Source organism: Seriola aureovittata, chromosome 10 (assembly GCF_021018895.1).
Source record: "Seriola aureovittata isolate HTS-2021-v1 ecotype China chromosome 10, ASM2101889v1, whole genome shotgun sequence".
NCBI lineage: Eukaryota > Metazoa > Chordata > Actinopteri > Carangiformes > Carangidae > Seriola > Seriola aureovittata.
The window spans coordinates 12,356,376-12,372,207 of NC_079373.1; the positions used below are offsets into that span (position 1 = coordinate 12,356,376).

The window sequence follows — 15,832 nt, forward strand, 5'->3', positions numbered from 1 at the left end:
TCGTGTTCATTAATTTATTACACAAAAACTCAATTTACAATACATACAAGTGAACAGAAATAAATGTTTTTTTGTGTTGAAAACAGTGAATGTTTTTTTTGAATGAGCTAAGATACAAGTAAAACTGGACTTAAGACATTTGACTTACTTTTATGTATATTTACACCATAAACAAATTGACACTAGCAAGAACTAATAATTCCATTAAAAATTAACAGTGAAATTTGTTTCACATATGTATCTTAAGTATTTACTGTCTTTATATAGACATAAAATGAAATGCTATAATTATCCCCTTAGACAGTAATTTACAGAAATTCAAATGTCCTATACTCAATACAGTACACAGATAGATCTGTAAAGTGTACAGGTTTCAGGTAATTATTCTTGATGTGGCAAATGAAGAGGTTAACAGTAAACATTGTGTTTACACAGACATTGCTGTATGTTAAGATGAAGAACATGTAAACATTTGGTTATGAAGACCTGCTACCATCTTGTCATCCTGCGGTACCAGACCCTTTTATCTGTCAATACTTTGGACAATACACCTCTTGTCCTCACACGCAGTCGGCACAATGACAAGAAAAAGATTTAACTCTGTGTCAATACTCGCATGTCAAACGACAGCTCAGAGACTTTTAAGACTGCAGCTATGAGGGGAAGCTGCCTACATTACTGTGTATGTGCTTACATTGGCTTCTCAGTTCCTGTCAACAATAATACAGTTGTATCTTCTCATGCCAGAAAACAGTCGCTCCAATTTAGAAATGGCACAACGCCATCTATCATTAGATAGTTTTGAGGGTGAAAAAGACAAACAAAGTTGCCTTGACCAGTAAAAATGCTGCATAATCAGCCGCCAATCAAAAAGATACTGATGCTGGTTCTCTATGTCAAGTGCAAAGTGTCAGCTGCTAAGTGTGCGTCAAAAAGGTGCAAAGTCACACTGTTTTGTAACCGGAACACTGTCGACCGACACACTTGTTGCTGGTTGTTGCTCTCAGGAAGTGCTGCTTCTCTTTCTGGTCCTTGGTCTTCTCTTCAAGATTTCTTCTTCTTGGTCACTTTCACAATCTCTCTGAAAAAAATCAAATCAAATGTTTGAGTTCAGAAACAGTTGTGTATCATTATAGCTGTTGCTATGGAGGTGAAAGATTTTGATAAATAAATAGAACTCACAAAATGTAAGGATTATTGTATTGAAAGAGCAGGGTCCAGAATTAGTAGCAGCACCTTAAAATATCTGCTTAAACATGTAATGTCTTGAGTCCATTGTAATACAGTTCGTAGTAGGTACAGTAGTATTTACAGCATTATGGCTGTAAACAAATACAACATCTACTGTAATTATCACAGTTACTTTTAAAGAAATAGTTTAAAATCTTAGGATATATGCTTACTTACTTTCTTGCTAACAGTTAGATACTAAGGTTTATATAATTTTCACGTCTGTACAATAAATATATGGCTTCAGCAAGCAGCTGGTTAATGTAGCTTAGTATAAAGACTGGAGGCAGATGGAAAAAGCTAGTATGGCTCTGCCCAAAAGTAACATCTACCTACCAGCACCTCCAAAGCTCACAAATTAATACTTTATATCTTTTGTAAAGAGTAAAAATGAAAAATTGTTGATTTACAAGGGTTTATGAGCCAGACTATTTTTTTGCCAGAGAGTTGTGATTTCCTTAAGCCTCAATTTGTTGACGAGCAACTTCAAACAAGAAAAATGGTCTGGCACATGCCCCCTCATGAAACCACAACTTGTCATTTCTACTTTTTGTATAAATTAAACAAAGGAGATATGAAGTGATAATAAGTGAGCTTTTAATGTGCTAGTAGGTGGATTTTGTTACCTTCAGTCAGAGCCAGGCTGTTTCTTCCTGGTTCCAGTCTTTATGCTAAGCTAAGCTAACTGGCTGCTGGTTGTAGCTTCATATTGTACTGTGCAGACATGAAAGTTGTATCAGTTGTGTCAATTTACTCTCAACAAGAAAGTGCAATGTAAAATTCCTGAAATGTCAAACTGTTGCTTTAAGTCCAGACTGAGTCATGGCTGTCAGCTTAACAACAGTGTTTTCTTACCCCATCTTGCTCAGGCAGCTTGTTGCCCTTCTTCATGATCCGCGTTAAGTGGTTGCACAGAGCCACAATTCTGAATGACAACTGCAAAAGAAAAAGTCTCCAAATCAAACAAGAGTAACATTTTTATAAAACCCTGATTTGCTTTAAGGAAATAATCCAACTGCGCTCCAAATACTGCACTTTACCTTCCACCTGCGTCTGGCGTACTGTCTCCTGAAGTTCTCCAGGTTTACCACTGACAACCTCTTCACCATGGCCTGTCTGGGATTCAGAGGCTGCAGAGACACATTGAGGTATGAAATGGCAGAAGAAGTATCTCTCATGTTAATCTCAAATCAAGTTCATAAACAGAATGCTCATCATCTGGTTTTCATTGGAGAATAAAAACATAATACAAAGGGAAATAAACACAGATTAATCACAGTAACAGTTTTGATGGGATATATAATAAATAATGAACATTTATTTCAGTGCTTTTGACAACAGTGTGCATATCAAAGGCAAGACCAAAAAGTGTCTATTTATATCTGTTGAGATGCTAAAAAAAAACAGACAAAAAACACTGATAAAGAAGTGACGCATTGTTAAACACACAAGATCTTATCATAGATGTTGTTTTTCCTGTCGGCTCATAGAACATCTCCAAGAAAGAAATAAAAAAGATTTTCAAAAAAAATTAAAAACATTAACTTTCATTAAAAGGGTACATTTGAATATATATGAAATAATGTGAAAAAAATCATTTATAACTTCAAAAGTTACTTTACAAATGGAAAAAAAACATCAATGTACAGTCTAAAAAAATAGACTGGAATGAAATAATAAACCAAAAGTTGTGAACTTCTGTTACATTCCACTGAAAAGAACCGTCATTTTATCCTGTGTCTTTGTCTGACCATGACACAATAAAAACATTCATAACCAATATTTACCTTCATTATCACTAAGCTGTCAAAATAAAAAGCCACAAAACCCGCTTCATCAAAAAGAGCAGTGCATAAGTTTAATCGTCTGTTAATATCACTTCAAGTTCAGAATAATTCCTAATACTGTGCCGCAGTTTGCCACTTAAAGGAATAGTTTGACATTTTGTCAAACGTGCTTATTTGCTTTCTTGCTGAGTTAAGATCAATACCTTATATCTGCCTGTTAAATATGAAGCTGCAGCCAGACGGCAGTTAGCTTAGCTAAGGACTGGGAGCTAAGCTATCAACTAGCTGTTAGCCTGACTCTAGATGCAAATGTAACAACAAGTACATGTTGTATATCATTTGTTTAACCCAAACAAAAAACGTAGTGTTAAGATGACTTGACGCAGGGTTCTGTGCTGCACTAACAATTTCCTGAAGCAGTGTCATCAGTCACCACACATGGCCAAAAAAGTCCTGTACATAACTCCCCATAAAACCACAATGCATTGTTTTCACACTTCGCTTTTGTAATGCTTGGACAAGCAACATGTAACAAGTTAAATAGTGAGCTTTAGAAGCGCTGATAGTTTTTTGTTATTTTTGTTTTTACAATCAGAAAGAGCTAGGCTAGCTGTTTAACCTTGTTTCTAATCTTTGTGCGAAGCTAAGCTAACCCTCTCCTGCCTGTAGCTTCATATTTACTGGACAGACATAAGAGTGGTATTCATCTTCTCATCTAACTCCTGCCAAGAAAGTAAATATGCATTTCCACACAACTCTATTTGTATACGAACTACTCTTTTAACTGAAAAGTATTGTTTACAGAACACAAAAGCAATAAAGTAAATGTAAAGACTATAAAGCTATACATTCAAAAATTTGTGTTGCTGAAAAAATCACTGTGTTGAAATCAAACAGACTCATTTTCGAAAACATGTTAAGAGCTTGAAGTTCAATAAAAGCGTGTCTTCATCCGTGTGCCTTAGCCAGACTCTGTGAGTGGCTGTTCCTCAGGGCACAGTTCCCCTCCACAGGACTGATGCAGCAGCTCCTTCAGTGCCTGCTTCACATCCATGTTCAGACTGCTGCTGTGGATGCTGCCGTTGGCTCCTTCTGGATGCAGAGAGCTCATCACCTCCTGCAGCCACTGCATTTCAGAGTTCAGCTCCTGCCTCAGAGCGTCCAGCTGGCTCTGCCTCTGGTTGTGCTTTCCGCTGATACTCTCCAGACTGGCATCTACGGCTTTCATGTCCTCCTGCAGCAGCCTCCTAGTGGCCTCCACTTTACGAAACTCATAGTGGATCTGGGAGAGCTGCTTCCTCGCAGTCTCACTCTCCTCCTTGTACCAGGCCTCCTTGTCATTGTAGATGGAGAGCAGTGCCTCTAAGTCACCCTGGAGAGTGTGGTGGGATCCTGCCACCTCTGATAGCCCCGTCTCCATCAGACTAATGTCTTCCACCACGTGGGCAAAACGCTCAAAGTTGGCATATGTGTTGTTCTGGGGAATGCTGGAATGCAGCTGGATGGTGTACTCCTTCAGACGCTTCGACTTCAGCTGCTCCAGTTTCTTCTCAGCCTCAGGGGCGGCGCTGTCCTCCTCTATGTGGCCACAGGACTTCAGACAGAAGGGTGGAGGGGGGACACTGAGTGAGAGGCTGTCTCATTGGTGATTCACCAATTTTTCAGAGATTCAGCGGTGAATATCCCAGCAGACTTGGTACTGTAGGATTAGTGTGTGACCCTACAGCAGAAGCCATGGCAGGTAAGAGCGCCAAAAACACAACAGACATTCCAGTTGAGTGCGTTAAGTTTCCCGGTTTCATGCGAATGTGTCCAAACAGGATGAGGACTCCACAGCAAAACACTATTCCCATGCATTTCAACAGCCAATATTGGAGTAGACGTCTTTGAGATTACAGGTTGTTAAATGTCCATGCCGTTAAAAACACAATTAGTGAGATGTTGCTTCACCTTGATCACCTGAATATCTAGACAAAGGGACTATTTCAGACTGCAAAAAACAACCGTACAAGATGTGTTGTGCTCACGGTGTTGATAGCTGATAGGGGAGAAAATACTCCCAGGGGGGTGGGGCTTGGTGGGGTTGGAGTGATGGAAACAATACACTGTACAGCAACTGTTATAAACTATGTTTTCAGCGAGCTGGAGCATATTACTTAACTCCTTTGAGCCTGTAGTCTTTTTTTTTCTTTTTTGAACAAACAAACCCGTTACCCTGTTTGACATGAACTGTTACATGTTGTCTCACGTGTCTGGGTGGACTGTTGACCATGGTTATTAAGAACACCAAAAACATGCCATAATACAGCATAAATCAAGTGCATACCTTAATCCAGGGATGGTTGAGGGCGTCTTGTATGGTCAGCCGTTTTCTGAAATGATGGGAGAGAGATGAGGAAAATGCAGCTGAGTAAATACACTTGAACAACTCCGTCAGACTCAGAGCATGTTGGTCAGTCATGCACTGGACTGTGAGTCTCTGGGGTATATGTTGCAGACCGGTATCACTTTCACAGCAATATTCGGTTTCCGTAAAGTCTTTTCAGTGGAAACACATGTTAAGTAAAAGAGAACAGACTCACATGGTACAAAGAAAGACAGGTATTACATAATGCGCTGTCTGAGGTAATACGTTTACTGTGTAAATAAAGTTTATTTAGCTTATCTTCATTAGTGTATCACATTGTGTACCCAAATCCTTGCTCTGGATTTCTGGGGACTGATTGGCCTTTCATTCTCAGTTGGATCAGGACTGCACATTTTATGCACTCAGGATTTATGGCAGTGAAACCTCTAATGCTGGGCTTTGTACTGGAATTGTCAGACTTGACCTTTGGCCTTCAGCTGTTTGTCAGCGACCCATTTTTTTTTTTTACCTAGTGTCCTTCTCCAGAAGTTGTTTGATGAAACTCTTGGCCAGCTCGCTCGTGTTGCTGAAGAACTCTTCGTCGAACTCATAGTTCATGGCAGAGATGTTCCCCAGTGTTTCCTGCTTTGTGTCTCCGAGGAAAGGCGACGCGCCGCTCAAACTGAAACAACAACACAGACATTCACACGCTGACTAAGACCTTCCTCGATAATCTCTTTAGGTACATTAAGATTCCCATTCATAATCATGAATCACCTCAACTTACAGTATATATGTGATGACTCCAATGCTCCTGTGAAAAACAGCACAAGGTTAATCCAAAGTTATGCACTGCAACCTGTTGTATGGGAGGCAGCAGAGTCAGAGGTAATTAAAGGATCTTACCACATGTCTGCCTCCAATCCCAGTTGCTCATAGTTGACTATCTCTGGAGCTGAAAATAGACAGTACACACACACACACACACACACACACACACTGCATCACAAACAGGCCAAACACAGAGCCTCCTCTTAAAATGTCCTTCAGTGCAAAACATTTCTCATAGAAAACACTTACCAACAAATTCGGGAGTGCCAAAAATGTTTTTGAAATCTGCCCCAGCTTCTATTTTGTGCGCCAGTCCAAAGTCTATGAGTTTGATGCGGGGCAGGGGAACGTTCCTGTCCAGCAGCATTATATTCTCAGGCTGAAGTGCAAAAACAACAAAACACAAAGGCACATTCGTCAGAAGATTTCCTCCAGTACCAAGATTGGGTAATACATAAAGAAGGCTAAATAACAGAAGTTACCTGATTACAGCCACCTTGTGCGTAAGCATTAAAGAAAGACAATGCAATAATTAAAGTCATACTTGTTATATAATATTAAAAGGAGAATTTTCCAATTTTCTGTCAATCTGTCTTTTCCCTAAAATCAATTAAGCTTAATTTTTTTTGCAAATTTACAGAAGTTCAGACTTTACTGTGTTGCTGTGAACGGCATCAAGAGTGAAGAGGAGCCGCAGCTGTGTATAAACAGGACAGTGGCTTTCAGAGAGCAGCGTGGGTGGAACCGCTCTCTGAAAGTCAAGAGATAACCTATTGGTGTGTGTATCTGAGAGTCTGGACCTCAGCCACAGAAAACAGGAAGGATGTGTGATTCAGAAAAGCGAGACCTTACTGACACGTACATCAGACACCTGCTATATATATATATATATATGTTTCACATGGTCCTGCTCGTCCTTGCGTGTACGTAACAGTGCAGTTGTTGTGGAGGTTAAGAATTTCATCTCCAACGCGAGACAAATATAGTTTTGCGTGTGATGCACAGATGGAGCATGTTGTACCTTTAGATCGAAGTGTGCGATCCTCTTGGAGTGGAGATACTGGACTCCATCCAGGACCTGTTTGATAAACTGAGTGGCCTCCTCTTCACTGAGAGACTCCTTCTGAGCCAAGAAGTCAAACAGCTCTCCTCCAGAGACCCTGCAACACACACACACACACACACACACACACACACACACACACACACACACACACACACACACACACACACACACACACACACACACTCCTGTGACTCATCCTGTGGGCTCAAATAATCTGGAGTGAGGGCTGGCTTCAATTTTATCTAAAGTGTGTTCTCAGGATGTGGATGTGCTTGTCCTGGATGCCTTACATATGTTTGTTGTCCTACTTATGAATCATTGTAGTTCTACATTAACTTCGTAAAGAGCTGCAAACAGTATAAAGCGTCCTTTGACCACCAGGCAGCCCATAAGCATGATGTTCTTTTACATTCATACAAAGGAAACATAATAGATGAATAACTGAATGATGCACAGTGTGTGATCCTGCAGCTAACAGTCTGTCAGTCAATTCACCCTTGCTTTGATTGGACTGAGCTTTTAATTAGTCCTAATTGGGGCCCTCCATGTTCCCAGGCACTCTCTGGCCCTCTGAGGCCTCTTTTCAACACAAGCACATCTGACTCTGTGAAAAACATTCGGTTCTTTCTGGCAAAAAGGATTTCAAACAAACATTTATGCTAAACAAACTCACGGGTCACAGATCAGATTGTGTGTAGATGTTTGGATATTTGAAGGTGTAACAAGCATCTGTTCTTTTAATTGTGCAGATATTGTGACTTGTTGGACCATGCAGTGACTCACAGTTCCAGGATAAGCACCACGTCCGTGCGGTTCTCGTACACGTCGTGCAGCGCTACGACGTTGGTGTGCTGGAGCTCCTGCAGGATGCCCACTTCCCTCTCAATCTCCTCTCTTCTTACGCCCCGTCTGCTGGCCCGACTCTGGCGCTTCTTGATGAACTTGGCAGCATATTCAGCGCCTGTGCTCTTCTCTTTGCAGCGCTTGACTATTGCAAACTGCCCACTGCGGACACATAAAGACATTATTTAATGCTATTATTACTGTTTTTCTTTTAATGTGGCAAATGATTAATCTCTTATTATCCTTTATTTGTGTTAAGCTTTGTAAATCATTTCTAAAAAAAATCCTTAACAATTAACAGCAGGATACAGCTACAGGTGAAGACAGATGTCAGGGAGGAAGCCGTGTGTCAAACCCAGCTGAAATATTGTGGTAGAGTTCATCACTTCCTGTTTCCTAGCCAGACAAAGAACAATCAGACGGACCAGCAGTGTGGACAGAGCTGCTGTCCTCCCACTCCAGCAACTCTTCCTGCCAAATTTCTGGCCATCCTCAAATGACCAGTCCACTGAAAAAATCCCAGAAACTCTAAATATTTCACAACAGAGGTGTGGCTTGGAGACCATCTCTCAGTGGAAAATTGTATCATTTATCACTGTGCTATTGTTTTTTTACATGGTAGAGTTTGACTATGACTCCACCAGTAAACTCAGTGTAACATGTTTCCTTCATCGTCACTGTCCCCTAACATAACTACAGAGTCATTTCACTCATAATTGACCCACTGACAAGCTGAATGAAATCCTCCAGCACCGTCACCCAGTTAAATATACAGTATGCTGTGAGTCTACGACTTAATCATCACCAGTCCTTGTAATCTCAGACTTGACTCAGCCTGCTGCCACTCCTGCTGCTTTACATGCTTCCTGCTGCTGTGGGCTGACCTGCCCACTCCATACATTCAGACTGTGGAAACAAGTCTGTCAGTCACTGATCAGTCAGTAATAAGCCACAGAAAGACATGAAAGTGAGTGTGGTGTGACAGATAGCAAAGACTTTCTGTGTATGGAGGATGAGCATTGTCTTTGAATACTCAGTCATGTGTATAAAGAACATGGCTGGATGAAATATACTAAAGCTGATGGACCCATGAGTTTGCAAATTCTGCAATGCAGCAGAGACGCCTCGTATTTTTAGACACAGTGAAAGAACACGCAGAGGGGGGAGGACGAGATAATCGCTGGCAGGCATTTCATATATTTTGGACATAACTGTCCACACAGAGATTCCAGGGTGGCTGTGAGAGGCTGTCCGGTCTGTGTCCACTATCATCATGGTGTCTAGTGTGCTAAGAATAGCCCTGCTTTTCTCCACCTGCCACCTCTCTGCTGCTGTTAATGCTGCTGCTGCTGCTGCTGCTGCCGGGGAGAAAGAAAGGGCCTGCTGAGCCAGAGGAGTGGAAAGAGAAGACGTGTGGAAAGGATGAGTGTTAAGAGGGGCTGCGGGATAAAGGACAAGAGTCTAAAAACATATGGATACCCACTCTGCTGCTGCCAGTGTCCTGCTGTCATATCACACAGCAGTTTCCACTTTCAAAGAGGGCTTACACAGAGATAGCTCCAGCGCATCACAAAACAAATACATGGATTAAATGCAATCAAACAACAGGATCGGCTTTGCGGTTTAAAGTAGCCCCGGTGACTTGTTAGCCTTTCTGTAACTGCATCAGTGTGGGACGGGTGAGCCAGTTTGCTCCTTTTGAGACACACCCTGTCCTGTGCTTACTCAGTTGCATGATCACATGTAGCAGCACTAAGCCTCCTATTAAAATTGCCTAGCTCAAAAACAACAAAACAACTTTTACTGAAGTGTATTTTCAACACACCAGCCCAGATCCATCAATTAAACTGGATGGACAACTTCCAATATTATGCAAATGAGTACAGCAACAATCCACAGTAGTGATAGGTGAAATCTGAGCAGGTTTTTGGGGGTTAACTTCACTACAATGTTTTCGAACACTCTCACAATTTATGACTCAGTATAGCTTAGAGAGGTATCTTGTCAACTGCAAAGCCCCAGGCAGTTATTAAGATCATTTAATTTGTATCAGAGCAACAAAACAAGATCAGATTTTGCGAACATGTCCCAACAGGGAATGCAGTAGAGAGGGAGAGAGAGTGGGGGAGGCATGTAAATCGTAACAAAGAGTCACACACGCCGTGAAGGGGAAAATAAAAACAGGGTGGGTGGAGTGATGAACCAAAGTAACATGGAATCTCGAACGCTGCCTCTGAATGTTCTATTCACAGGATATCTGCACCACTGAGACGTCCCAGAGAGGCTGACCCTGTTTAAGATGACTATGATAATGTGTGAATTGAAGAGGAGGGTAAGTCACACAATGAATTCCACTCGCAAGTACCCTCAGGAGGAGGAACAGTCACATGGCAGGAGCAGCAACAGTGTCCTTGATTTGCCTGTTTAAGCCAGACTGAACAGAAAAACCCCTCGTGTTGATGGTTGCAGCCCAAATGCGAGAAAGTGCTCAACACAAATGTCAATGTCGGGGCTAAGGGCTTTACTTTAGTGTTGTTACGACGTGTAGAGTAACAGCGGAGAGAGCAGTGATGCTGGGAGTGGTATTCCACAACGGGCCAGGCGTGCCGGCTGTCTTAGCTCTAAGCCAGCCAGTGGGGCTGAAAGTACCATCTCTCCACAGAGTTTCCACTTCCAACAGCTGAAGGTCATTATCCACAGCCAAGGTTGGAGGAATGCTCGGACAAGTGGCGCCGGCCCAATATTTAAACACATTTCTCAACTGAACAACCTCAGGGGCGGCGTGACAATGAAAGCCAGATTCATAATTGACCAAGCCCTGTCCCTAACCACCTCTACCATCTGTACATCGAACATGAGGGGAGCAGCTCAGACCTCTAAAATGTGACTCATCATCGTTTCTGTTTATCAGCCACTATTATCTGCTATTATTATGAAACACCTCAACATTTATGCCCTCAAACTGTTCAGGACGCGGTAGATTCCCACTGGTTTTGAAGTGGGCCAATGTCAACAAAACACCTGTGGCGTAGCAAGGCTGTATGGGTGTTTGCTGACAGTAACGGGATGACCTCTGTCAAACAGGAACTCCGGGAATGTCCAAGAGGTCAACATGGAGTTCCCTCCACTAGGCTGCACTGAATAAACACATTTTTCACCCACTCAACAGCAGGAATGTGTGTTCCTCAGAGCTGACTACATGGATTCTTGACCTGCTCCTTGTGAGTGCATGCCTACTGTCCGTGCTATAGATAAACCTGGTACTGTAAATCCCTTTGGAGAAATTCTAGCACTTTACTGCGTTCATCAGGAGCACCTGTCTGCCTCTCGACTGTCAGCTCTTTCCACTTCAACACATCAAGTGTGTGAACGCTGCTGCCTTAAATGTGCATCTCTGCCCTTGCTGCATCCTCACCCAGGAAAACAATCTTCTGAAACCTCAAAACATTTGCCTGATTCACTTCCTTCTGCATGAATTTGCCTGATGTTTCTAGAAATTACAAATTGGGAAACGCTTTGCATACCAGGTGTGGTGAGACATCGCCTTTTCCCAGTTCCTGCATTAGAAATTTTAATAATTTAATGGCAAGATTCTACAACTACGCTGACATCTCTGTGAGACTGTATTGTGGGACAGTGGTTCAGTTAAGCTAGATGCTAACCTTAGCATGCTAACATGCTTAAAATGGCAAAGCTCAGATGCTGACGTTTAGCAGGTATAATGTTTACCATCTTAGTTTAGCGTGTTAGCACACTTCACATTCAGTACAAAGTACAGCTGAGGCTGATGGGAATGTTGTTAGATTTGTAGGTAGCCTATTTGACTGTAAATCACAAATTCAAATTTTGACCTTAAGGCAGCAACAGATTAAAAGTTAAGGGATCACTAAAGTGATTATAATTCACCCTGAGGTGGATTTTTTATGTCATATCAATCCATCTATAGTTCGACAGTTGTCATATTACCAAGAAACAAAAATGTCATCTTCATGGTGGCGCTAGTGGAAAAGTCAGGGGATCACCAAAGTCAGTGTGATTCAGCATCTAGAGACCGCAAATGTCTGTTCAAAATTTCATGTCAATAGCATCCAATAGTTGTTGAGATATTTCAGGTCAATCACAGAGTCATGCTGCCTTTGAGGCTAATAATGCCGCAGACCCATGACCGTATGAACTAACCAATGTGAAACCTGTGAAGGAGTCATCACGGCTGAATTGTCATATTCACTATGACGTAAGAGCAGTATTTACAGATTTCAAAACTGAGAGGAAGTTTACAAGCCTTTTATTTGTGTTCAGGCATGCAGAGACAATGGTGCTTCCTACCCAACAGTGCATCCTGTGAATTCTTCTCATTGCTTGATGATGACTATGAAAGAGGATGTTTTTTTCATTCAGCAAGTGTTACATGACCACCACGATAGCAGCTTCTAGTAAAGGCAGAAGTAAAAGTATAAGAGTTCTCTGACCAAACATGCTCGTGGTCATGACCAAACATGGACAAGTATGAATGTGTTGTCGACAGGTAGAGTTCACACAGTCCACCATCTGCCCAGAGGTCCTTTTTCTCAGCCATTGCCTTGATGGTAATTTGCATAACAGCTCACCATGGTCTTACCAGTCTTATGGGAGTGCTAGCGGCAGCTGTGGACTCACACTGAGACACTTCCTACTGTATGTCATCATCAGTGTCATCACTCAGATGGTAAGACAGGTACAGTTGTCAGTAAATGCCTCACATCTCAAGCAAAGGGGTGTTTCACAGATAGGTTTACCTAAAACTCTCTGTCAGCTGTGGAAAGAAACATTGAGTACGAGTGCGTAGGGTCCTGTGACATTAAAATCTGTCAACAGGGGCACGGGTGTGATGAATCGACTTTCCTGTGATGAATGGCTCAACAGTTCCATGGAGCACAGAGCATTAAATACTCCAGACCGATCAGTGTTTGGCCCCCTTCATCGAATTTCCCCACCCTCTTGAAAGGACGATTGAGTAACAGTTCCACTTTAGTGCACAATGGAGAGGTCTGAACCCATGAGGTTCTCACAACCTGTGGGCGGGGTGGGCTGCAGCCTCCAAAACCGACTACAAAGCTTTGCCAACAAGACAGAAGAGCAACGAGTGTAAAATTCAGCTGCTGAACAGGTGATAAAATTCTCAGATGAGCTCTATGTTTGGAAAAAGTCCTGTGGTTTTCAGTCACCAACATCTGCAGCGTTTAACCACATTCACTTTAAGTTTCCCTTACTCATATAAAGCTGAACACAACAGTACAGAGCTCAGCTCACAGCTGAGTTCTCTTCTCAAGCAACATGTTTTCAATTCAGATATTGTCGGTCTTTAAACAATACATTTCCACGTCAGCCTTTCATCCAGTGTTACTTTCCAATGAAGCAGCCTTTATAATGGGTTTCTGAAGAGTTTCCCTTTTAAACTTTTCATAAGTTTAACTTATAGTTATATCAGTATTAATACATCATTCACTGCTATGTAGGTCATTTAAAAGCTATCAATCGGAACATCTTTTGAGTTGCAACGTTACGAACACATTAACACATTTGACTTTAATTAATCAGGCACCTACAATATTGGAAACTCAGCTTCAACCATAAATCACAATTAGTCCATAATGAAAGGTTCTAACAATAATCCATTAAGTTTGTATATAGTTAAATGCATTTAGGTTCTGTGGCTCTTTCCCATACAATAAGTGGTCAAAAAGTCCATTTGGCCTGGGAACCTGAAAGTTGTCCTTATTAAGGACTTATCACTAATCTATAAAGCATTAGTAAATGTTATTAACCAGTAATAAATCATTGTTTCCAACTTAAAAAACCCTGAATAATGGGTGCCTTATTAGAAAGCCGTACCCATTATACTTCCAGATCTCGGTTTATCATAATAGTATTCAATCTCTTCATTCACAGATGTATTTGAATGTTTCATATGGGAAAATATGAGGAAACCCCACTGTGAAATACAATAAAATTTTAAATGCTGGAAATGAAACCGGTTGTTAGAAGTCATGCAAATGCAGCTGGAGCACCCATTTCAACAGCAGGTCTCGGTTTGTCCTGTCAGGGTGTGTCAAAGAGGCTGTGCAGCAAATGGGCAGCAAACACTGGGACATAATGTGTATTTTGACTAGTAGTGAAAGGTCACAGGTCAGATGATTTCCCTTCACACCCTCTCTATCTGTTAACAAGTGGTGCATATGCACAAGCTGCCCTTCCGTTCAAAATTAATTTGTTAGCTTCCTCAATCCATATTGCACTCAGCCAACTTCCTATAATTCATTTCCCCATGGGAAAGAGTTTCCTTGATGTCTGCTCTGTGCAGGTTTGATTAACACATTTACCTTCAACACATCGATCCACCACCCAGAATCAGGTCGCGCAGCTCAAATCATATTCTCTCTCACTGAACACACTGAGGCCAAACAGAGCTTGTGTTCATGGGGTGCATTCACTTTTGAAACTTTATCTCTCACTGTAAACTTAACCTACTTTAACAGAGCGGCACTCCCCATTTCAAGCTTTAACAGGCCAGCTGTTTGCATACTTACATACATACACACACGTGGACCACTGCTTCAGGAGGCACGCAGGGGAGAGCCGAATGGCACTCTGACTCATAACAAAGTGAAGGGGAACAATTTTCTGGAAACAAGCTGGAAACAAACATCTTCACACTCACCTTCCTAGTTCCTCTCCAATTTCATAGAAATCATCCACATTCTGTTGCTTGAATACCGCCATGCCAGGTGTCTTCATCGATGTAGCTTATCTCCTTGATATACACCACTTCAGGCTGTCTATCTCCACAAGTCCAACCCTGTGGATTCAAAGAGGTGGATACAAGAGCAATGAATATGTTGGCTGCACGTTCCAGCATGCAATAGAGCATTCCAACTTAGAGGTGTACCTACTTTCACCTTCCTGTTTACGAAGCCTAAACACTCTAACAAGTGCAAAGGAAAAAAAGAAGTACACTTAGTCTGCCTTTTACTAGTCTAAATACTGATTATTGGCTTAAAAATTTAGTAAGTACAACTCACATTACTGTGCCAAGCTGGGCAGTATAACAGAGTTCAGTTCTTGTGATTATAACAGGATTATAAATTATAAGAAAAGAGCATTTTGGGTAATTAGGGCAGGGTATCTGTTGTGAAACATTTTGTCTGGCAAAAAGGCTGACGCTGGCAACAACATATTCTTTGTAAATTTTTAGAAAATAACCATTATTCCTACTATGAATAAGAAAGTAAATATAAAATGGCAGTTAACTGTACAGCACAGGAATTGACACATATGTGCTAGTGTGAAGAAAAAAAAAAAAAAGAACTGAAATACCACTAACTTCCCATCTAGTAAGTTTCATGTCACACATGAAGTGGCTCAACAAACTGGCTGCAGTAGCAAGTCTTATGTTCTTACCTTCTGTCAGATGCAGAGCCGGTGATAAACTTGCATCAGTTCCCACGTCTCCTACTGCTGGTCATGTCTCGTCATGTCTGCAGTTCAGCCACCAAACTGCCCCTTTAATGTCTCTGTTGTTCTCTGTCACTTACGGCAGCACCATCAGGCTTTTGAATCTGCAGAAGTCCCGCCCCCTGATGGCTCCATTATGAAACTGTAGCATGAGAGAAGCAGGCTGTCAGTAAAGATGACTGATGTTATCTGGCGTTTAGTGTGAACCAGCGTTTAAGGAACTGAGGATTACTAAAG

At 41.6% G+C, this 15,832-nt stretch overlaps 1 protein-coding gene across 3 annotated transcripts; it reads right to left on the minus strand.

Moving 5' to 3' along the window:
* dapk2b (death-associated protein kinase 2b) lies at positions 1 to 15,788 on the minus strand. 3 transcript variants are annotated; one of them, XM_056388338.1, is made up of 12 exons: positions 15,542 to 15,741; positions 14,802 to 14,939; positions 8,045 to 8,266; positions 7,217 to 7,355; positions 6,445 to 6,574; positions 6,271 to 6,319; positions 6,152 to 6,178; positions 5,894 to 6,046; positions 5,344 to 5,389; positions 2,271 to 2,360; positions 2,086 to 2,166; positions 1 to 1,081 (listed from the first exon to the last, which is right to left on the minus strand). In XM_056388338.1, the coding sequence occupies exons 2-12, from the start codon at positions 14,876 to 14,878 to the stop codon at positions 1,004 to 1,006; spliced, it is 1,092 nt and encodes a 363-aa protein (XP_056244313.1). In that variant the 5' UTR covers positions 14,879 to 14,939; positions 15,542 to 15,741; the 3' UTR covers positions 1 to 1,003. The 3 variants fall into 3 exon arrangements, with proteins under 3 accessions (XP_056244313.1, XP_056244314.1, XP_056244315.1); XM_056388340.1 differs by lacking the exons at positions 1 to 1,081; positions 2,086 to 2,166; positions 2,271 to 2,360 and adding an exon at positions 2,511 to 4,611 and having other exon boundaries at positions 15,542 to 15,788; XM_056388339.1 differs by lacking the exons at positions 7,217 to 7,355; positions 8,045 to 8,266; positions 14,802 to 14,939; positions 15,542 to 15,741 and adding an exon at positions 6,678 to 7,119.
* Positions 15,789 to 15,832: the final 44 nt, after the last annotated feature.